Source organism: Conger conger, chromosome 8, assembly GCF_963514075.1.
Source record: "Conger conger chromosome 8, fConCon1.1, whole genome shotgun sequence".
Taxonomy (NCBI): domain Eukaryota; kingdom Metazoa; phylum Chordata; class Actinopteri; order Anguilliformes; family Congridae; genus Conger; species Conger conger.
Window position 1 is genome coordinate 56518797 of NC_083767.1, and position 22946 is coordinate 56541742.

Genomic DNA, 22946 nt, shown 5'->3' on the forward strand with positions numbered 1-22946 from the left:
TAATGATTTATAAATGCATGAATTAAGCATGACATTCACTTAATGTATTTCTTAACTAACTAATGTATTAGTTACATGAATGTTTATACATTAGCAAACCATAGGATAAATGCACAATTAGTTGAGCATTAACAGATACATTAACTGGTTTTCTCATCCCAATATGAATGGGCATGAACTAATGTAGTTGTTTGCATGTATTCATGATGTACAACTACATAAACAAAGCCGAACAGCTTAACGTTTCAGTAGTTAGATAACAACTACATTGGTTCATGCCAATTCATTTAACGTAAAGTGTTACCCAGATTTCCCCCTGGGGATGAGGAAAGAAAATGTTCAGCATGGCTAATTTTTAAAAGAACGATTTTAGTGATGACTATCTGCCCTAAGAGGAATTGACAGCGGTGTTTGTTTTTGACGGGCAGCATCCTGACAGAGATCGATGAGGTGCACCAGAACATGGGCTACTGCCCCCAGTTTGACGCCATCAACGACCTCCTGACCGGCCGGGAGCACCTGGAGTTCTATGCCATCCTGCGCGGTGTGCCCGACAAGGAAGTGTGTGAGGTAGGCAGTCTGTGGCCAGGTGGCCCTTTCCTTACGAGCCATCGCTGGAAGACATCGAAGAAAGAAGCGTTTCACTTGTATTTGATCGATTTCTAGACGCGTAAAAACCTAATTCTGACTCGGGTACCAGACTATGTTTTGACGTGATAAAATGTGGTAGGCGGCTCTCTGAAAGTGCTGGATGTAGGAGCCAGTAGGGGGTCGGTCTGACATTAGTCTGTTTTGCTTCTGTTTTCCCCCAGGTTGCCGATTGGGGGATCCGCAAGCTGGGTCTGGTGAAATACGTGGATAAGGCGGCTGGGAGCTACAGCGGGGGGAACATGCGCAAACTGTCCACCGCCATGGCTCTAATCGGTGGCCCGCCTGTGGTCTTCCTGGTGAGTATGAAGAACGGCTGTCACTCTTACCCACACACGCACACGCACACACACGCACACACGCACACGTGCACACAGGCACACGCCACTGCCCGTGGTTCTGTTTTTATTTGGAGCAGAAATTTTCCCTCGTATCGCAATTCCTGAGGAAATGTGCACACAGCAGCGCAAGTCATCTGATAGACTTCCTTTTTGCTTGCTCAGGAATGAGTACTCCTGTACATTCACCCTGGTGCTAGTAACCCCTAACCTATATTGCTATGTTAAGCTGAGCACCGTCAGTTGTGACAAGAGTGTTTATTATTCTAAGAATCTTAAAGGCGTTTCTCCAACTTTAACAAAGTTGGTTAATTTAGACTGTAGCCCTGGTGTAAAATCCAGCTACGACCAGCTTGAAATGACCAGCTACCAGCTGTTTCACAACATGACTTGAGCTGGTCAAACTAAGTTGAGTATGGAGCTGGTCTGAACTGGTCAACCAGCTATCAGCTGTTTTAAAAGATAGCTTGAGCTGGTGAAACCATGTTGAGTATGGAGCTGGTCTGAACTGGTCACCCGGCTATCAGCTGTTTCAAAAGATAGCTTGAGCTGTTTTTTTCAGCAGGGAGCAGGAGCGAGAAACGGCAGCATACAGAGTTGAGTGCCTACTGAGTGCCTGGCAACCAGGTCCATTGACCTGATTAAATCAATTAGGGCGGCTGGCAGACCAGCTTTGTCTTAGGGAATTATGGGAGCTGTGTGTCTGCATGCGAATTTAGTTTTTTGAGGTACCTGAACCAGGCTGAAGTTGTGTTTTTGTGTTCTTTGCTGAGCCCATACGTGTGTATTAACCAGCCTGTGTTGTGTCACAGGACGAGCCCACCACTGGCATGGACCCTAAAGCTCGACGTGCTCTGTGGACCTGTATCCACAGCATCATCAAAGAGGGACGCTCCGTCGTCCTCACCTCGCACAGGTAAGGGGACCCCTGCAGCCTGATAATGCTGATCGAAAGACTTCCCCTGTTAGTGCCTACACCATTCCATGCCTTTTAAAGGTACAATAGGTAATTTCAGACTTCTAACGGTCAAGAGAGGAATTGCAGCAACAAAAAAAGTTATTTCCTTTTTTGTGTATCTGTGTTTTTAGTTTGGCTAGGTAAGCAGTGTTTGGCTAGTTAATTTTGGTCACTTTTGCTTTGTTGTTTGTTTGTTTACTTGTTTGATAAAAAAAAGAAAAAAAGAAATTCAAATAGTCCTTATCTTTGTTGTACAGGTAGCAGTTGAAATTGTACTTCCCTCTAGGGTCTTTCAGCGCACTTATCCCTGGTTATGGGTATGCACTTTGTTGTACGTCGCTCTGGATAAGAGCGTCTGCCAAATGCCATTAATGTAATGTAATGTAAAAATAAGCTCAATCCACAACGCTGTTTATCCCACCCCTTCTCTGTGAACGGCAATTTTCAACCAATGAGCTTCAATTGTTGTACAGTTATAGATGTTTTGGGACAGAGTGCCGGCCCGTCAACTGCATATTTTGAAACCAAAATTTAAGGTAGAGGGTTTCAAAATTTCAAAATTAAGGCCATCTTAATAAACACAGGCAAGTCAACATGTCAGTGAGCCTTTTTCCATAATAGGAAGGGATTGTTACAATGGTCTTGTAACAATATTTTAACACAAAAATCTTGCCTATTGTACCTTTTTAAATATTGTGGTAATTTGGCATGTGAATGAGCAGTCATCCTTACGTCTTGGAGCTACGGCTCTGCGCAAGTTTGGAGACGGGACGCCGGACATAACCACCACGTTTTCCTCTTCTTGTGTCCACAGCATGGAGGAATGCGAGGCCTTGTGCACCAGGATGGCCATCATGGTGAATGGTCGCTTCCGCTGCCTGGGCAGTGTGCAGCACTTGAAGAACAGGTAACAGACCCAAACCTCAGAGACATCTCCATGTCTCCAGGAAGGGAGATCACCCTCATACACACACTGAAGTGCTTTACCGGTGTGACATTGCAGTAGAATGGGTGCATGTCCTCAAGGCATAAACCACAATCAATGAAGGAGAAATGCCGAACAAGAGGCTGCTTAGTGCTTAACTTCAAGTGCTCTAAGAGAACGTGTGGTGTATTATACAGATGAACAATTTTCAAATTGAATGGGTCAATTGCAGCGTGCTTAGCTGGAGTTTAAACCTCTGGTTTACACCTCTCGGCTGCAGAACTGCATACCAACTGGAGCAGATATCCAAAGCTGTGGACTAAGATTGAGCTATTCCAGTTGAAATGCAGATCTGTGGGCCAGAGGTTTAAACCAACCTGCGGTTCAAACTCCAGCTAAGCACACTGCAATTGACCCGATGGCTTCCAAATGGTCCACAGTTACAGATGATGAAATAAAACCGTAATGTGATGGAAAAGAGTTCTGGGAGTGATAGCGTAGATGATGAGACTGATGAATCCCCACCCCTCTCTGTAGGTTTGGGGATGGCTACACCATCATCCTGCGGGTGGCGGGAGCCAATCCGGAGCTGGAGCCGGTGATGAAGTTCATCGAGGTGGAGCTCCCGGGAAGCACGCTGAAGGAGAAGCACAGGAACATGCTGCAGTACCAGCTGCCCTCCTCCCTCAGCTCCCTGGCCCGGATCTTCAGCATCCTGGCCAAGAACAAGGAGCACCTCCGGATAGAGGACTACTCTGTCACCCAGACCACACTAGACCAAGTAAGACATGGCGACCTCACCACTGTGTGCATGTCAGGAACGGGGGTTGCAGTAATCACCAGTCCACTAGAAATCACTCTTTTCGCTCACTGGTAGGCTTTATGGACCTTGTCTTAAGTGGTTATTCATTCACTGGGTGGACATGGTTATCCAGGGGGTTTATATCATGCTGAAAAACAGCTCAAGATTTTGAAAACAGCTGGTAGCTGGTTGACCAGTTCAGACCAGCTCAAGCTATGTTTTGAAACAGCTGGTAGCTGGTCATTTCAATATGGTCATAGCTGGATTTTACACCAGGGTAGATCAATGTACGAAGCAAGAACAAAACACAAACGGCATATAAGGACGTGTGAGCAGTAGACCAGCAGTGTAATGTCTACCTGTATGCGGTCTACCTGAGTGCCAGAGAAGGACTGGTGAAAGTTCTCCGCGTGTGATCTCACAGTTTCCTCTTCTCCTCCCAGGTATTTGTGAATTTTGCGAAGGACCAAAGTGACGAGGACCACTCTAAAGACATTTCCGTCCGGAGGAAGGACACTGTGTTGGACATTTCACAGCCCAGCTCTTTGCTGAAGGACGGGCAAATGAAGGACAGCTATGTGTGAACAGGAACAGCGGAGTTTCTGTCCGTTTAGGATTTTTCTTATGTTTTTATCATTTTCATTGGAAAGTGTGCCAGAAGAGAAGCACACTGCTGGAAAAAACTCAATGCAAGTCAATGCAAAAAAAAAAATGGTTTGGTATTAACCAGCAATGGCCCGGTGCCCCTTGCTAGGTTTAAGGACAGGACAGAGGGTGCGAAACTTGAAAATACTATAATCTGTTCCTCTGCTATAGCAGTCAAGTCTGTACTGTTGTTCGTTTCGTTCAGCTTGGGTTCGTAACATTTTCTGCAGTGTGAAAAATTTCAATCGTTCACTGCCAATGATGATAAAGCCAGAATAGCCATTAAAAGGATCGTAATCACTCATGCTAAACATTGCCAAGGGCTTAAAAGCAAAACTATGATCTTTCCATTTGATTGTTTTTTTTTATATTTATGTACCTTTCTACATTTAAATATGTAACCAAAATTGTAAAACAATTATTTAATTATTCAAATGTGGCATTTGTAAGGCCCTTTGTTTTCAGTACAGTGCCTGACCGATTTTTTAACACTCCAAATCAGATTATAAAAAATTCTAAAATGGAATGTACTGTACAGAAAAAACATTTTTCGATTTTATACTTTTTCAACATTTTTTATTGTTCAGGAGATTAAGCTTTAATCAAAGTTTGTATCAAATACCTCAGCATACATCGATGCCCTGACATTCAAAAGATGGTTCCCGAAACCATTGCTCTAGTGTTTTCATCAAAATCCTGTGAGCTGTGGTAAAATGTGTGAATGCACAGAACAGGTCTTTGAACAGCAGTCCCCAGTGTGGACCATTCCTCCTGATACCTGATGCTCATGTATGTTTTCTAAGTGTTAGCAGAGCATTACTTGCAACTCAATGCTAAGGCCTGCCTACATAAGGAGGCGAAACCTTGTCTCCGTCAAGACTGCAGTGTTGTATTATTCTCATGGCAGAACAGAAGAACATCAGCGCACATCTGCTGTACTTGCGCTGCTGTGGTATATTGTGTCAGACAATCGTATGGTAAGACACACAACTGTGTACCATTGTTAACCACTGGGCGATCTGACAAGCTGTGCTGTTATGTCCAACTTTGGGTGCATCACCGTCACGTGTTTTCATCTCAATGGCCATCATTTTATAGAACCCTAATATGTTCATACTGTGAATGACACCTGTAACGTTATCTTGCCACTGTTGTGACCAATTGTAACCACTGGCCAAACACCACCGAGTGTTCAATTTTTTTTTTTTTTTTTGGCTGGCACAGCTCCTGAGTGAATCGAAACAAAGATTTCGTTTCGTTAGATTGGCTGTGATTGGGGAAAGGAATTGTGGTCGATCCTTCATTCCAAGCACTTTATGTACTGTCTTTAGTGGGATCGATTTGCACTGGAGAATAAGCAGACAGAATACACAACCATTTTGTTTTGATCAAAAAGAAATTCCTTCCATGGTCAATATTTCTTGTTTAATATGTTTACTTTTTTAATATATTAAGAATGGCTGTGGGAATGTCTGTTACTTGTCATGTACAGTACTTATTTACAAAATAAAAGTTGAGAAATTGCCACGGATTGGGTCAGCCTGACTTTGTATTTCTGTTGTTTGACTATACACCAGCAACAACAATTCTTGTTGTCAATATACCAAGAAAATGATCTAAGATGAGACTTCTCAGAAGCTCTGGGCATGAAGCCACATCCAGACAGCCAGGAGAACACCTTCAAAACAAACTCACACAACATACATGGATGTACCCAATACACCAAGCAGGTTTTATTTTCAGAAATGTTCATTTGAATAACGCAAGACAAACAGCCACGTGCACAACTGTATAATGTCAAATGTGGCCACCTTTTTTTTTTTTTTCTCTTTTTTTTTTTTTTAGCACAAAACCATTTCCTTATGAAGGTACCTACCAGACCTGATTGTTTAAATAATTCTAATGGTTTACTGACCTTGCAAGATGTGGTAGCGTAATGATGAGCACAGAGACAACTGGGTTCACTTCATGTCAAGCTTGTAGTTGTGTGTTAGTTTGTCTAGAGCACACGTGGTTCATGAGGTCCACTGTAGTGTGTATGAGTCAGTGAACTTTGCTCTACACAGTGGCCAAATTGATTGCATTCTGTGTTAATTGAGTCAGATAAACTCTGTTACTCTGTTTCACAGTCTGTGAATCTTTAAACTAAGGTGGATGCTTCAGACTTTACCTTAAGTGTCACTAGATAACGACTGAACATCGCAGGAGTGTATTTTATTACCGTTTGATCCATATCGCATAACAGACTATGATCACACTTCAATTTTTAGAGTCTTAAGACTTCAAGGGTTACATTACCTTTGATTTACTTGACGTGGTCAAGCTAATAACTCAGTGGCAAACCACATTCTCCGTATGGAAAACAAGTGCAAAAAACCCAGAACACATGGAGCTGGATCAGTGCCTGAGGTGCTCAGAGCTGACTGTAGCTGCCACTCCCCAGGCCGGACGCTCATTGCAGTGGGGAGAAGGAAGTGGGCAGCAGGAGCTTGCTCCTCTGGGAGTCCAGATACTTCACACTCTCTCTCACTGTGGAGAGAGGAGGGTAGGGACCATCACAGAAGCGCAGAGGGCTAGCCTAGGCTACTGTGATAGTCCAGATACTTCACACTCTCTCTCTCACTGTGGAGAGAGGAGAAGGGTAGGGACCATCACAGTCAGCCCAGAGCACTAGCCTAGGCTACTGTACAAGTACATTTGAATCCTGTGAAATACCCCACTTCCTTGACCGCAGTGAGGATAATTATTTGAACCACTTTATTATAAATCAGTTTGTATGAGAGTATATGAATGGGAACTTCTCAGAGGACAATCCTGGTTAAATAAAAGACATTTAGAAATGAATAACAAACTATTCAGAGACCGAACACATATATGCAGGCCATTGACTACATGCTATACAGGAAAGAAGGTGGATGATGACTATCGTAGATTAATAGTTTCACCCATTTCACACCCAGCTACATGTATCAACTGTACATACATGGGTAATATGCATCACATTATCCATGAACGGGACTTTACTGGTGAGATACTTTGTTGTGTTGTAAGGACACCATTCCGTGACACTCGAAGTAGACACATAGTGAAATGTCAGGACATGCTGCTGCCTGTATGGTGTATCAGTGTGGAGGGACGGTGAAGAGGAGAAAACAGCCCGGTTTACCTGCTGCCACCACTCTGGCATCCCCGTGAGCCTTGTGTCGAATCGCCGCCCGCAAATCCGGGTCCTCAAACCACCACAGCACGTGAACTGGGCCATTCGGTCACCGTGAGAAGACAAACAAATCCCAAGAGTATCATATTATACCTGATTTCACCAGACACCAATGCCAGGATGATCACTGGGCCTGACCTATACTAAAATGTTCAGCTAATCTTAATTTCGATGTCACATTTGCAGTTTCATTTTCCATGTAAGGTTTGTAAAAGAAAAATTAAAAAAACTAAAAATGAAAAAAAAACATGGATGGCACCTTAAAACACACATAGCCTTTACTCATTATTCTGTCACGAGCGGGAGACATGCTGACACTGCAGAAAGGTCCGAGGAAGATAAAGCACTAAGATTTGGCCCCTGGGGCGGCAGCTGAATCCTGCTATTGACCATAAGCTATTGACCTGTGTGCAGAGGAAATCTCTCTGCGAGAAAAACAGATCTTGCGTTGTCCCTACGTCAATGAAAACAACACACTGTTTTCTCACAGGAAAGTTGCATGCCAAGGTGCTATCTGCTCCTCGGGGGGGGAGGGGGGGGGTTCATGGCGTTTGGGGGGGTGGAGATATTGTGATGGCGGACTGGTGGGTGGATAGGGAGGGTTGGGGGGGGGGGGGGTTGTGGAAGGAAACACCGCTAAAGCTGCGCTCACCTTGGTTGAGCTGTCCGAACTCGCTGTGGAAGACCCCCACCAGGTGAGAGTAGCCTGAGCTGGCGTGAACGTTGACAGACACCTGGAAGGCAGAGCCCCACACCGCGGGCCCGCCAGGCTTCATCTGGAACGTTGCCAGCTCATACACACCTGGGCAAGACATGTCCCCATGAGCACGTGTGCCGGGAGGAAGGGCAACAGTGAGTCTGTACAACAGCCAGCGAGGAACTGGACAAGGAAGTACTATTTGTTCTTGAAAAAGGCACAAAACGTAGCTGTTGGACAGTCATGAAGCACGTCCTTGTAATGCAGAATCTTGAATGTGATAATGACTGTGCAAGACACTGCTGGTAAATGTGGGTTAGGTCCGAGAATGACTGAGCACTACAAAATTTTGAGGGGGAGGAGGGCGGTGGATTTGTTCATAAAAACGAAAGGCGCTTCTGAATGCAGTTCCACCTCAGCAAGAAGGAATTCTGCCTCAACAAAAGAAATACTTTCTCTCTTACATGCCTGAGCAAGACTACCCATATAATTTGCTGTGAAAAGTGATAGTTCTACTTTTTTGGGGGGGGGGGGGGTCAAAACCCAACAAGACAAGTTTAAAGTTGTGTATTAAGTGGATCCGTGCAATAAAATCAAGTATTGCCACATAATCACAGTAAATAAAGCTGAACAGGAAGTATGAGGCAGAACGTTGTTTCTGGGGCAGTTCAGCAGTGCTGTGTGAGTATGAGTCAGTCTGACAGAACAGTGTGACCTGAGGAGAGGGAGTAATTCGCTGCAGCCCACCTTTCTTGGGTGGCTTGGCGATACTGCACCAGGGCACCAGGTAGGCGACCTCATTTTCCTGGGATGCCAGCATGGGTATGGCCTTGGAGATGTACCCCTCCATCCATTCGGGGTTCTGAGCCAGGGCTTCCCGTGCCTCTGATCTCTGGGCGTAGCTGTCTGGGGGGCCGAGGGTCACAGGCGGAGAGGGGGAAGACAACATTTAATTTTTAATCGTAAATTCCACATAAAACCACTAAAACAGGATAAATAATACATAACATCCCTTCCACACAACACAAAGTGAGCTGTACATTATGCAAATACACAAGTATCATCACCTTATCCTCCACAACACCTAAAATATTCTTAATCCGTTTCACTTTAGCCCTTCATTCATCAGGACCTTATTTGCTGTATCCAATCCAATTTAGGTATTCCCTTTAATAATATAAATTGTATTATTATTATTTCATTCATTTCTAGCTTTCTTCTGTAAGTTCCTTTTACGCTTATGTCTGCGAAGTACATTTTGAACAAAATATGCGATACAAATAAAGCTATTATTAACTTATTCTGATCCGGCCCTACACATAGTCTGGCCACTACCGTTTTAAACAATGGTGCCAAGGTCAAACACTGACGATATGCACAGTCGCTGTAGGCCACTGCGGTTCTCAGGAATTCTAATACAAATATTTAAGTAAACAAATATCCTCCGCGCTAATGACATCAATGAAGCATTACCAGGACAACCAGTCACAGCCCTCTGTCACTTGTTAAGCCATATGTAACCGGAGTGTGATTTAAAGGCTTATGTAACTGATCAGTTTGTCAGCTGTTTATTTTTTATTTGACCCGATCATCAGAATGAACATGTTATCTATTAAAAGCACCTTAAGGCCTCACATAAGGTCAGAGGTATAAAACAAAAGCAGTAGCTTTATCTTTTTTTTAAAATGTGTATCATATTTGACAAAGGCCAGCGTGTTGCGTCAAACAGGATGTGTCAGGAAATAAACAGTAATTTTCCTGTACAATTCCAGTAAGTACCACATGATTCTCGTTAAAAACATGGGGTCATTGCACTTTATAAGGGGGATAGTCGGTGAGATGTTCAAGCAATTTTAAATTTTTAAGAACTAAAGACACGAGACCAAGACGTCAGGATGGCTTGAGCAGTGTGCGTCAGTTGAACTCTCCACTCTGCTTCCTCACCATACTTCCAGATTTGTAGTACTTGGTTGAGGGCTCCACAATTCACGCTCCAGTAGCCCACGAGCCCTGCAAGAGCCATGCGAAGGTGAATCTTCTCTTCTGTCAGTTTGAGGAAGTCGGCGTTATTCTCTGGCTTGATGGAGTAAGTGCGAAACTCGTAGAAAGTCTCATGCTGTTGCTGGGGTCCTTTGTAAACAAACGCCCGAAGCTGAGGACAAAAAAAGAGCAAAGGCTGCCACCTACCGGCGTCATAAAGAAGCTACACACACACACACACACACACACACTCCGTGGAATTGAGGGCGTTTTCACAAGTTAGTTTTCCTTCGAAATCAAACCTAATAAGTTTCTTTCTCGAGTAGCTGTACCTCACTAACCCTAACCCTAACCCTAACACACCACCGAGCCTAGCCACACGGTGCATATATGCACTCACAGCTTAGTAATGAAGCAGCCCTAAAATGGAAACAGTAGTGTTCTATGTATTACCTGACCAAGTGGGAAGCTCTCCCAAGGTTAATACAGTTACGTAGCTGTCACCTCAGTTCTACAAGACTTCGCAAATGCCCCAGGATAGATCCACCAAAATAGTAGAACAATCTATTTAAAACTCACAATAATGTGCAAAAGGTTAAAGCAACGAGCCTTCTACTGAATTCAAGCCTAGATCAGATTATTTCAGTAAAATAATAACGCAGAATGCAGATAGCAACAAGTTTAAATAGGCCTACAGGAAAAACATTACGGGATATTCCAATTGCAAATTCGCGTATTCATTCCTACGCATTTATGAATCAACATATCAACTGATTTATATCACCTTTTTTGTGCAATATTATGATCAGTGTTCCAAATAAATGATAGCATCGGCTATAAAGTTGCCTAAAACTAGGCTACTTTCTGGCATATGCTCTCTGACAATGGCTTAATTTCTGGTTTGCTATAATCGGGTAGGTTATTTCAGCCAACGTTAGATGACGCCACACAGCTAGCTAGTTGTTAAAAGTTAAATAGAGGGTAGTTTCTCCACTACAAACAATAAGATTGTTATGAAATATGAAATTCTTATGAAATGTGTATCGAATGTATACCTAAACTTCCTCAATCGCTGGAGAATGGACACTTTGTGAAACGTCAATCAATAAAATCATAACTTACCTGGTTTAAATTTGGCATACATTTTACATGTTTAGGAAGACTGCAAACCCCCCTAATCATATTACGTAGGTTTAACATCCTCGTCAAAGCGTACCAAATCCCTCACAGAATGTTTCCGTGCAGCATGTTCCGAATACGGAAGCCGAGAGAAGGAGATCAAGTTCAGTGCTACGTGACTGACTCCATCCCCTTTGGCTTCACAGTGTTAGGTAATGCACCTCGCTACTGTACTGTTAGTTCTATCGGTCTACTATCTGTCAGTTAATGTGTTTGTTTGTTCGTGTGACAGTATAACGAAAATGACAACTTTGACTTAAGCATTACGCTACTATGTAATTCAGCTTTTAATGATGGCACAGTTAATCATTTAACCAACTGCAGTAGGGCTACAGCTGGAAAAGGAAGAAACTCGTGATCACATCAAATCTATAACTCCACTAATCATTTTTATGGATTATAATTGATGGTACAGCATGTGTGCGTGCATGATTTAAAAAAATAAAAATAGATTTCAATAATTAAAATCCTATACAGAGGTGGACAATTAGGGCCATATCTGTTCATAGCACACCAACCTCTGACCTTAATGTATTTAATACCCTGAGCATTCATGCCTTCATCTCTAAGTCCTTTCTAAAAACAGTGTTCCGAAAGGGCAAAAGCAACTTTTGCCTATAAATAATATTGGCAGTCATTCAGAATGCTATAAAGGGAACACCAGGGTACTGCCAGAATACAGCTATCTCATTCACATGATACGAGATATGCACTGCAGTCAATTTGTAGACGCTGTTATCCACAGCATCTTTCAGAAGTGGAGAACATCAGTAATGAAGAGATGTGATAAAGTGCTGTTGTGCAAGCTGAATCCACAAGAGGCCCCTTCAAGGCAGATACAATATAAAAAATACTGTGTAATATAAAGAACATATAATAAATTTTGAGGAATACTCACAATATCACACTATTAACCATATTGGGTACTTTATGCCAAATTAAATAGACCATCCATCCATCCATCCATTATCTGAACCCGCTTATCCTGAACAGGGTCGCAGGGGGGCTGGAGTCTATCCCAGCATACATTGGGCAAAAGGCAGGAATACACCCTGGACGGGTCGCCAGTCCATCGCAGGGCACACACACCATTCACTCCCACAATCATACCTATGGGCAATTTAGACTCTCCAATCACCCTAACCTGCATGTCTTTGGACTGTGGGAGGAAACCGGAGTACCCGGAGGAAACCGACGAAACACGGGGAGAACATGCAAACTCCACACAGAGAGGCCCCGGCCGACCGGGATTCGAACCCAGGACCTCCTTGCTGTGAGGCAAATTAAATAGACCCTACACAGAATTCAGCCAGGTAGGCAATGTTTTCACCATGCAGTACCCATAGCTAACCAGCAGATGGAAACAGAGACTACTAAACAAGAACACATCAATCGTTGAACACGCAAGCCTCTTAATCTTGCACGTGTCAGAATTAAATGCAACTAGGCCTCAGATTAACTGGAGAAAAGATGTTTTTGTTTAACCATGGGAACAAAAGTCTTTTAGTAACTCAAGACTGTATTTGATGAAATGCATTTTTAATTCAACCGAGAACTCAGAAAAAGCTGTCTACAGAAAACAGCTTTGCTTGGATGATGCCTACTCCACAATCACTTATCCACATACCCTCTCAGAAATAAAGGCACAGTGGATGAACATTTTGGTCCTTTAAGGAACACATTTCTCGAATGTACCCTGAAAGTACAGTAATGTTCTAATGTACTTTTTTGTTGTTGTTGTTATTGGTCATTCTTAGTATTATCATGTTTCTAAATAGTTTATGTACAGCAGGGCTATTCAACTACTGGCCTGGGAACCAAGTGTGACCTGCAATAGAGGTACTCTTGGCTCTTTGTTCACTGGGAGACCCCCCGGGTCCTCTGGGAAACTTTTTGGATGAGATGGACATCCTCCTCAACTCCTCACCTGTCAATGACACCCCCCTGATCCTCCTGGGTGACTTCAACCTCAACTCAGAGTCCACCCAGTCTACCTTTCTCTCCCTCCTCTCTTCTTTTGACCTTACCCTCACTCTTTCCCCTCCCACCCACAAAGCAGGCAACCTTCTTGACCTCATCTTCACAAGGAGCTGCACAACAACCAACCTCTCTGTAACACCACTCCATATATCTGACCACTCCTTCATCTCTTTCTCTCTTCCACTCTCCTCTAACACCCATCCATCTCTCCCACCATCCACTGTCACCTGTCGACGGAACCTACGCCACCTGTCTTCCTCCACCCTCTCATCTACAATCCTCTCCTCCCTACCATCTGCGGAGTCTTTCTCTCGACTGTCTCCCGATGATGTGGCTACAACTCTCATGTCCTCCCTCTCATCTTCCTTTGACTCTCTGTGTCCCCTCACCACCAAACTAGCTCGGGCCTCCCCCCCCAGTCCTTGGCTTTCTGATGCTCTACGAGCTGTCCGAACCGAACTGCGGGCGGCGGAGAGAAAATGGAAAAGGTCCTGTCTCCCCAGTGATATGGCTTCCTTCCATGCCCTCTTATCATCTTTCCATTCCTCTGTCTCTCTAGCTAAATCTTCCTTCTTTCACTCGAAAATTAACGTGGCCGCCTCTAATCCCCGCAAACTGTTTTCAACTTTCTCCTCTCTTCTGGCCCCCCCTCCCCCCCCACCCCCCTCATCACTCACACCTGATGACTTCGTCTCCTTCTTTGAAAAGAAGGTCGATGCTATTCGCAATTCCTTCTCCCAACCCTCCACCCCTGCTGACCCTCCTACCCTCCCCAACTCCCTAACCTCCTTTTCTCCCCTCTCTGACGCCGACACACTGAAACTCCTTACTTCCCACCGCCCAACCACCTGTCCTCTTGACCCCATCCCCTCTCCCCTCCTACAATCTATATCTGAGGACATTCTCCCTTTTCTCTCCTCTCTAATCAACACCTCCCTCTCTTCCGGCACCATGCCCTCTTCCCTGAAGAGGGCCAGAGTCACTCCCCTCCTCAAAAAACCTATTCTTGACCCCTCTGCCCTGAACAACTACCGGCCTGTCTCTCTTCTTCCCTTTCTCGCTAAAACCCTGGAACGGGCGGTCTGCTCCCAACTGTCCACTTATCTTCTCCACAACAATCTCCATGACCCCAACCAGTCTGGCTTCAAGAGTGGCCACTCCACTGAAACCGCCCTGCTCGCGGTCACTGAGGCACTCCACTCTGCTAAAGCAAAATCCCTCTCCTCTGTCCTCATCTTCCTCGACCTATCAGCCGCCTTCGATACAGTCAACCATGAGATTCTGCTCTCATCGCTGTCTGGGATGGGTGTCACAGGTTCTGCACTCGCTTGGTTTTCCTCCTACCTCTCTGGTCGCTCCTACAAGGTGACTTGGAGGGGCGCAGTCTCCGACCCTCAACCCCTACAAACTGGAGTCCCGCAGGGCTCGATTCTTGGGCCTCTCCTCTTCTCGCTATACACCATGTCTCTTGGTTCTGTTATCTCTTCCCACGGCTTTTCTTATCACTCCTACGCTGATGACACCCAACTCTTCATTTCCTTCCCCCCCGACACCCAAATCACCACACGGATCTCTGCCTGCTTGGCTGATATCTCTGCGTGGATGACTTCCCATCACCTGAAGCTCAACCTTGCCAAAACTGAGCTTCTCTACATCTCTGCTAAGTCCTCTCTGTCAATCGACCTCTCATTGACTGTTGAGGACTTTGTAGTTTCCTCCTCCCGTACGGCAAAGAATCTTGGGGTGACTCTTGATAACTGCCTCACCCTGGCTCCACAAGTATCCTCCACTGCCAGAACCTGCAGGTTCTTTCTGCATAATATACGCCGTATCCGTCATCTCCTGACTGAGAAAGCCACCCAGCTCCTAGTGCAGGCGCTCGTCATTTCCCGCCTGGATTACTGCAACTCCCTCCTAGCCGGTCTCCCAGCGTGTGCCATCAAGCCCCTCCAGCTGGTCCAGAATGCTGCAGCCCGCCTGATCACCAATCAGCCCAGGTCGGCTCATGTCACCCCGCTTCTCATTGGCCTCCACTGGCTTCCCATTGCCGCACGCATCCGTTTCAAGGCCCTAGTGTTGGCATTTCAGGCTGCTAAGGGGACTGCCCCACCTTACATACAATCCCTGATCACTCCCTACTCCCCAGCTAGACCACTCCGGTCTGCCAGCTCTGGTCGCCTTAAGGTTCCCTCTCTACGTGCACCTGGCGGTCGAGCTGCACGTTCACGCCTGTTTTCCGTTCTGGTTCCTCAGTGGTGGAATGACCTGCCTACCACTGTCAGGACAGCAGAATCCCTCCCCCTATTTCGACGCAGACTCAAAACCCACCTTTTCAAACTCTACCTTAGTCCTCCCCCCTGACTTCCCCTGCCCCTCCTTTCTGATATCCCTATCCTTGTCTAACCCCCCCCCCCCCAAAAAAAATAAAAATAAAATAAAATTAAAAAAAAACTTCTGATGGCAACTATGTTTAGAACAGCATTTCCTGTGTATTTTGCTAGTTTCTGGATGTGATGCTCTGACTTATGGTAGAACCTATGCACTTGTAAGTCGCTTTGGATTAAAAGCGTCTGCCAAATGACTAAAATGTAAAATGTAAATGTAAATGTAACCAGGTCTGTACCCGCGCAGTGTAGGCATACTTCCCAGTAGTGAACACATATTTTAAGAAAGCATCTTGTTTGATGACTGCAATGTACAATGTTTTGTATTTATGTTTATAAATGAAATGCAGAACACTTTGACCCATAAGCACAATTTTTAAAATTATTTTGTGCCATATGAATTTAGATTAAAGATTTTCCCAGATGAAAACTAGTCCTGAAAACCTGGATATGTTGCTAGAGACCGTCAATTAAATATTTAACTGAAAATGTGCAACATTTTACAACAGTAGTACTATGCAGGGCCCCTACAATACCGCTGCTTATTTAGGTATGGCCCTCTACTGGCAATTATTGGTATTATATCACCGAACAGAACATTGTTATACAGGATTGAAATACATTAAACATGAATTTGGAGGTAGCGCACCCTGCTGGTGGTACAAGGTAACCAAACCCAGCTTCAGTGTCCCTGTTCTTTATCTATACAGGCAAAGGACATCTCATAGTCATGACCATGCCCTTTGATCCCAATTGATATAAAATGTATGCAATATTTCTTAAAACCTTTCAAAATTGCATTCAGCAAAATGCCACAGAAGTAATTAATTGTCATTCTGAAACTCAAAGTAGAATTGGCCACAGCATAGAGTACAGGGTAGAACGATGAGGTGGATCACGCATGAGCATGGTGTTATGGGAAATGAAGTGCCACAGGGCTTTCATCAGGATATTAGTATCCAAACAGTTATGTTTTCCAATGACATTTTACATCCATCCATCCATCCATTATCTGAACCCGCTTATCCTGATCAGGGTCGCAGGGGGGCTGGAGCCTATCCCAGCATACATTGGGCGAAAGGCAGGAATACACCCTGGACAGGTCGCCAGTCCATCGCAGGGCACACACACCATTCACTCACATACTCACACACTCATACCTACGGGCAATTTAGACTCTCCAATCAGTCTAACGTGCATGTCTTTGGACTGTGGGAGGAAACCGGAGTACCCGGAGGAAACCCACGCAGACACGGGGAGAACATGCGAACTCCGCACAGAGAGGCCCCGGCCGACCGGGATTCGAACCCAGGACCTCCTTGCTGTGAGGCGGCAGTGCTACCCACTGCACCATCCGTGCCGCCTCATGACATTTTACAGTTGTATTTAAACAGTGTACAGTAGGACATTTTTAGAGGGGCAATAGTATAGGCAACTCTTTTATGGATTGTGGAGAAGAAGAAAAGTCAGATTGGACATATAGCAAAAAGAATGAATTAAAGGTTGATGTTAATGTTATATTTACATTGACATTTAACATTTTAATAACACCTTTAATCCAAGTGAAAAGCATCAAATCCATAAATAGCAAGACATGCATGTAGAGCAGTTTTAACCAAAGAAAATTGTTATATAGGGTATACAAGAGATATATTGGGGTGAGTAAATCAGGAGGGAGGCCTAAAGTACAGTCTGAAAAGGTGTGTTTACCACCGCATCAAAAAATGGGGAGGGATTCTGCCATTCTGACAGTGGTAGGTAGGTCATTCCACCACTGAGGAACCTGAACAGGTAACAGGCGTGAACATGTAGCTCGACCACCTGGTGCTCATAATTAGGGGACCACAAGGTGACCAGAGCTGGCAGATCGGAGTGGTCTTGCTGGGGTGTAGGGAGCAATTCAAGTCTCAATGTACAGTGGGGAAGTCCTCTTGGCAGTCTGGAATGCCAATACTAGCGTTTTGAAGCGGATGTGTGTGGCAATTATAAGTCAGTGGAGGGCAATGCAAAGTGGGGTGACATGAGCCAACCTGGACTGACTGGTGGTCAGGCGGGCTGCAGCATTCTGGACCAGCTGGAGGGGCTTGTGCTGGCACAAGCTGGGAGACCGGCCAGGAGGGAGTTGCAGTAATCCAGACGGGAGATGACACACGCCCACTAGGAGGCTTTCTCCATCAGGAGATGACAGATATAGCGTATGTTATGGAGGAAGAACCTGCAGGTTCTGGCAGTGGAGGATATGTGTGGAGCAAGGGTGAGATGGTGATCAAGGGTCACCCCAAGATTCTTGGCTGTATGGAAAGAGGATACTAAAAAGTCCTCGCAATCGGTGAGAGATCAATTGTCGAAGAGGACTTAGCAGGGATGTAGAGATTCTCAGTCTTGCCAAGGTTAATCTTCAGGTGGTGGGCAGTCATCCACACAGAGATGTCAGGCAAGCAGACAGAGATCTGCATGGTGACCTGAGTATCAGGAAGCAAGGAATGAAAGAGTTGGGTGTCATTGGCATAAGAGTAGTAAGAAAAGCCATAAGAAGAGATAACAGATCCAAGAGACATGGTGCACAGAAAGAAGAGGAGAGGACCAAAAACTGAGCCCTGTGGGACACCAGTCCATAGGGGGCATGGGTCAGAGACTGAGCCCCTCCAAGTCACCTGGTAAGAATGATCTGTGAGGTAGGAAGTCAACCAAGTGCAGATCCTGTTGACTGTATCGAAGGCGGCCGACAGGTCGAGGAAGAGGGATTTGGCTCTAGCAGAGTGGAATGCCTCAGTGACAGCGAGTAGGGCGGACTCAGTGGAGTGGCCACTCTTGCAGCCTGACTGCTTGGGATCGTGAAGATTGTTCTGGAGGAGATAAGTTGACAGTTGAGAACAGACAGTTACAGAGTTTTAGATAGGAAAGGAAGAAGGGAGACCGGCCGGTAGTTGTTCGGAGCAAGTTTTTTGGGAAGTGGAGTGACTCTGGCCCTCTGAAGTGTAGAGGGCATTGTGCCAGAAGAATGGGAAGTGTGCATTAGGGAGGAGAGAAATAAGGGAGGATGACATTAGAAATGGATTGCAGAAGGAGAGAGGGGTCAAGAGGACAGGTGGTTGGGCGGTGGGATGCAAGGTGTTTCAAAGTGTCAGAGTCAGAGAGGGGAGCAAATGAGGATGGGGAGTTGGGGAAGGTAGGAGGGTCAGGAGGGGGAGAGGGTTGAAAAGAAGGAGACATAGTCATCAGCTGTGAGGGATGAGGGAGGTGGGGGAGGCCACCACACTTTTAACCCTCCTGTATTGTCTGTGGACACACACCGTGGGTGAAAAATGACCCACCCTTACTTGATAAAGCCTCTTCATTGAGTTAAGCCCTAATTGAAATCAATATTTTTGTGGAATGTAGAAACAACCTGTCAGTTATCAGTACATTGGTGTATTTTATTTTATTTATTTATTTATTTGAATAATAAAAAACCCTTTTTTTTAAATTAATTAATTTATTAATTTTCTATTTATTAATTTTTTATTTTTATTTTTTTTGTTGCTGTAATAGATGTATGGCGCCACAGATGGTGCAGTGGGTAGCACTGCCGCCTTACAGCAAGGAGGTCCTGGGTTCGAATCCCCGTCGGCCAGGGCCTCTCTGTGCGGAGTTTGCATGTTCTCCCCGTCTTCGCATGGGTTTCCTCCGGGTACTCCAGTTTCCTCCCACAGTCCAAAGACATGCAGGTTAGGCTGATTGGAGAGTCTAAATTGCCCATAGGTATGTGTGTGTGAGTGAATGGTGTGTGTGCCCTGCGATGGACTGGCGACCTGTCCAGGGTGTATTCCTGCCTTTCACCCAATGTATGCTGGGATAGGCTCCAGCCCCCTGCGACCCTGTTCAGGATAAGTGGGTTAGGATGATGAATGAATGAATGAATGTAATAGATGTGTGGCGTTGGTGTCATTACTGTAGGGTTTAAAAAGACTCCCTTACCCTGACGGTGTACTGCTTTTATAAAAATCTAAAAGGGGCAATGTTTGAGATTTTGGAATAGTAAGGTCACTCCAGGAAAAGCCATTCAATTTTGTGCTGAAAAAATAAAATGAAGGGATTTTCACTGCTGTTAAACTCAAAGATAGGTAGGTAATTTTTGACCTTGAGAACAGGAGGGCAAAAATGACATGGATGCAGAAAAAGGAACTGCATTGAGAAAGGAAAACAGCAGTACCTGGGTATCAAATGAAAGCTATGAAGAGAAGCTTATGGCACATAATCTCTTTGGTTCCAGCAAAAATCCACTCAGGGAGGATTTGGGGGTTTTACATTTTTAAAAAGGGATTAATAAAGTGGATTACAGAAGTTGTTTCAACTTGTTCTATCAGCATAGCTAAAATGGTATAGATAGGTTGGAATAAGTTAAACGTACATTAGCATGCCATTTTATACACCTTTTTGTAATACACAAACTGTTTTAAAATGGAAGATAAATGATCCAATAATTTGTAGAACTGAATTTGTACTGTGATTTTAAGCAGGTCTGGAATACATGTTTGGAACACTTCTGAATCCTTCATTCTACATGGATTCTAGATATACAATTAGTTTAGATATTGTATTTGTGTGTTATTGTAATTATATCTGAGTACTATTCACACTTAATTGGTCTTATCTATGTAAAATAACTACCGTGTCCAATGAGTACTGAACATGCTAGAGGGAACTGAATTATTTTTAAAAATGCACCTAAAAATTGATTGTCAAATAAAAATTAATTAAGTGGATGGCCATAATGAAATTATAGCATGGCAAATCATTTATGGTTGACAGGTTTGTACAGGCAAGGAAAATGTACTGTACGTTTCTAAAAATATAGTATAAATAAACACACCCCTCTATCTTATGTTTGCTATTAATTGTTCATTATTCAGGAATAGGTTACGTAACTATGATGCCAAAATTAAACTGCACTTTCCGATACAATCTCAGTGGTGTGGAAATGAAAATGCAATGCTCCTGCCAGTAAAGGCCTCACGAAGTAGTGACATTGGATATTTCATTGGATTGCGTATGAAATTAAGAGATACCTGGCAGCATTAATGGGATGCCCATTGCTGTTTTGACTCTCGTTATTGTCCTAATCACATGGTCCTGTCTGCAGTTATCTGCACATGGGCGGTGTGTCATTTATTTGTCCTTCATTTGACCATGGCCCTGAAACTCACACCTTCTGCTCTCACTGTCACAGATTCCGTAGCTAGGCAACGCACTGAAAATAGGTTCATTACAGGATGCATGCGCTTCAATTAAAGAGAACGACCACGACCTGTCAGCTCCAGTTCGCACCATTGAGCTTGCACTTGCCAACTTGAATTTCTTGGAGGGTAACACTTTAGTTTTAAGGTCTACACTCAAATAGATGCAGGGAACACTCAATTCCATCACTACACAACATTGCTTTTTACTATCGTTGCAAAAGACTCCATTAAATTCACATTTCTGCCTTGTGGTCTTCTTTGTGTATGTGTGTGTGTGTGTTTTAACAAAATCCATTGCCTGTTGAGACAAGTGACCCATTCACCATGCACAATTAAACACCCCTTCATAATAAGAAAGTGATACCTCTTACACACTAGTGCTACATTAATGTGCACTGGAGCAGTGCTCTATAGGCACGTCAAGACTGCTAATTTTCCAAGTCAGACATTCTGCATGATCAAAGGCTGATTCCATGTGCTTCACTTGTTTGTTCTTTTTAAATATTTTGAAATTGGCCAACACTGTCCATTTTAACAATGTAATTTAGTGTGACCAATAAAAAAGGAGTGATGGGAGAAAACAAGATGGTATATATCTGTTTTGCCTCTGTAAGACATTGGATTCTTCAATCAATGTTCATTTATCTTGAGGTAAAATAGTTATTAGGGGGAATTCAGACTCTGGGTAGTGTAGTCTTTCTGCTTCATGGTCTGTTCCAAAGTCACCGACAAAATGGTTCCTCTCCCGTCCCCAGAGGGTCCATGCGATTATGTCCCCTCCCAATTCTGACTTGAAGCCAATACCCTATTCATAAAATTACATTTTAGTTTTAGTAACAGAACGTCTGTATTTATGTGAGCTCCAACATGCATTAGGCTACTTAATAATGAATAAACTTAAATGGCTCTTTAAAAACAAACAGAAGTGTGTGTGTGTGTGTGTGTGTGTGTGTGTGTGTGTGTGTGTGTGTGTAACTTTGACTTATTAACATTAATGTATCATATCTGTTCTATATTACTGTAATATACATTCAGTGATCACTTTATTAGGTAGACCTGTACACCAAATCGTTGATGCACATACCTAATGAGCCAATCGAGTGCAAATATAAAAGCATCCAGACATGGTCAAGAGGTAAATATGTTGAGTTTTTGTTCAGGCAAAACATGAGAATGGAGAAGAAATGACATTTTGCTAATTGTTTATTATAGAAAAATGGGGCTCAGGTGAACCAAAATGTTTTTTAAAGTATTTTCTTCACTTTTAAAAATTAAAATATCTGAAAACCATATCTCATTGATCTATATCCTGCTTGGTTTAAATGTGTCAAAAATAATACATACATAAAAGGAGAGTGTTTATATCCTATTGAGATGCCCACCTCATATTCTGTATGAACCTCTTCATTAACTTGGGAATCTCATCAGGTTGGAATAATTACTATTTCATTACTTTACATCTGCTAAAATTGAATGAATTAGATTCAGATGACACAGAATATGAGAAAATAACAGGTCTGAGATTTTGTCTTTTTGCTTTCTAATTGACATACACTCAGTGAGCACTTTATTAGGTAGACATGTACACCAGCTTGTTAATGCCAACATTTTATCAGCCAATCATGTGGCAGCAACTAAATGCATACAAGCATGCAGACATGGGCAAGAGATTCAGATGTTTTCAGACCAAATGTCAGAATGGGGAAGAAATGTGATCTAAGTGACTTTGAACATGGAATGATTGTTGGTGCCAGACAGGGTGGTTTGAGTATCTAAGAAACTGCTGATCGCTTTGGATTTCCATGCACAACAGTCTCTAGAGCAGAGAAAGGTGCAATAAACAAAAAACATCCAGTGAGCAGCAGTTCTGCAGCCAAAAATGCATTGTTAATGAAAGAGGTCAGTGGAGAATGGCCAGACTGGTCAAAGCTGACAGGAAGGTGACAGTAAGAACCACACAGTGGTTTGCAGAAG

At 43.8% G+C, this 22946-nt stretch overlaps 2 protein-coding genes across 3 annotated transcripts in view; one reads left to right on the forward strand and one right to left on the reverse strand.

The window, feature by feature from the left end:
* The window catches only part of LOC133135295 (phospholipid-transporting ATPase ABCA1-like), a 42325-nt gene extending 36482 nt beyond the window's left edge, over positions 1-5843 (forward strand). For both annotated transcript variants that reach the window (XM_061252188.1, XM_061252189.1), the window contains 6 exons: positions 429-570; positions 813-947; positions 1799-1902; positions 2759-2851; positions 3407-3650; positions 4115-5843. In XM_061252188.1, coding sequence (XP_061108172.1) covers positions 429-570; positions 813-947; positions 1799-1902; positions 2759-2851; positions 3407-3650; positions 4115-4255 — 859 coding nt within the window. In that variant the 3' untranslated portion in view covers positions 4256-5843. The remainder of the gene's footprint in view (positions 1-428; positions 571-812; positions 948-1798; positions 1903-2758; positions 2852-3406; positions 3651-4114) is intronic.
* Positions 5844-6025: 182 nt separating this feature from the next.
* LOC133135296 (protein NipSnap homolog 3A-like) lies at positions 6026-11491 on the reverse strand. Its single transcript, XM_061252191.1, has 6 exons — positions 11333-11491; positions 10175-10382; positions 8978-9136; positions 8186-8335; positions 7483-7569; positions 6026-6845 (listed from the first exon to the last, which is right to left on the reverse strand). The coding sequence occupies exons 1-6, from the start codon at positions 11408-11410 to the stop codon at positions 6769-6771; spliced, it is 759 nt and encodes a 252-aa protein (XP_061108175.1). The 5' UTR covers positions 11411-11491; the 3' UTR covers positions 6026-6768.
* Positions 11492-22946: the final 11455 nt, after the last annotated feature.

What these genes read in the sequence shown, in the direction of transcription:
- LOC133135296 (XM_061252191.1), bottom strand. Translation starts at nt 11,410, where the DNA reads ATGTTAAACCTACGTAATATGATTAGGGGGGTTTGCAGTCTTCCTAAA. An exon ending in CGCCAAGCCACCCAAGAAAG is followed by an intron (nt 8,336 to 8,977) that starts GTGGGCTGCAGC and finishes TGTCTTGCCCAG; the next exon opens with GTGTGTATGAGCTGGCAACG. An exon ending in GTTCGGACAGCTCAACCAAG is followed by an intron (nt 7,570 to 8,185) that starts GTGAGCGCAGCT and finishes CGAATGGCCCAG; the next exon opens with TTCACGTGCTGTGGTGGTTT.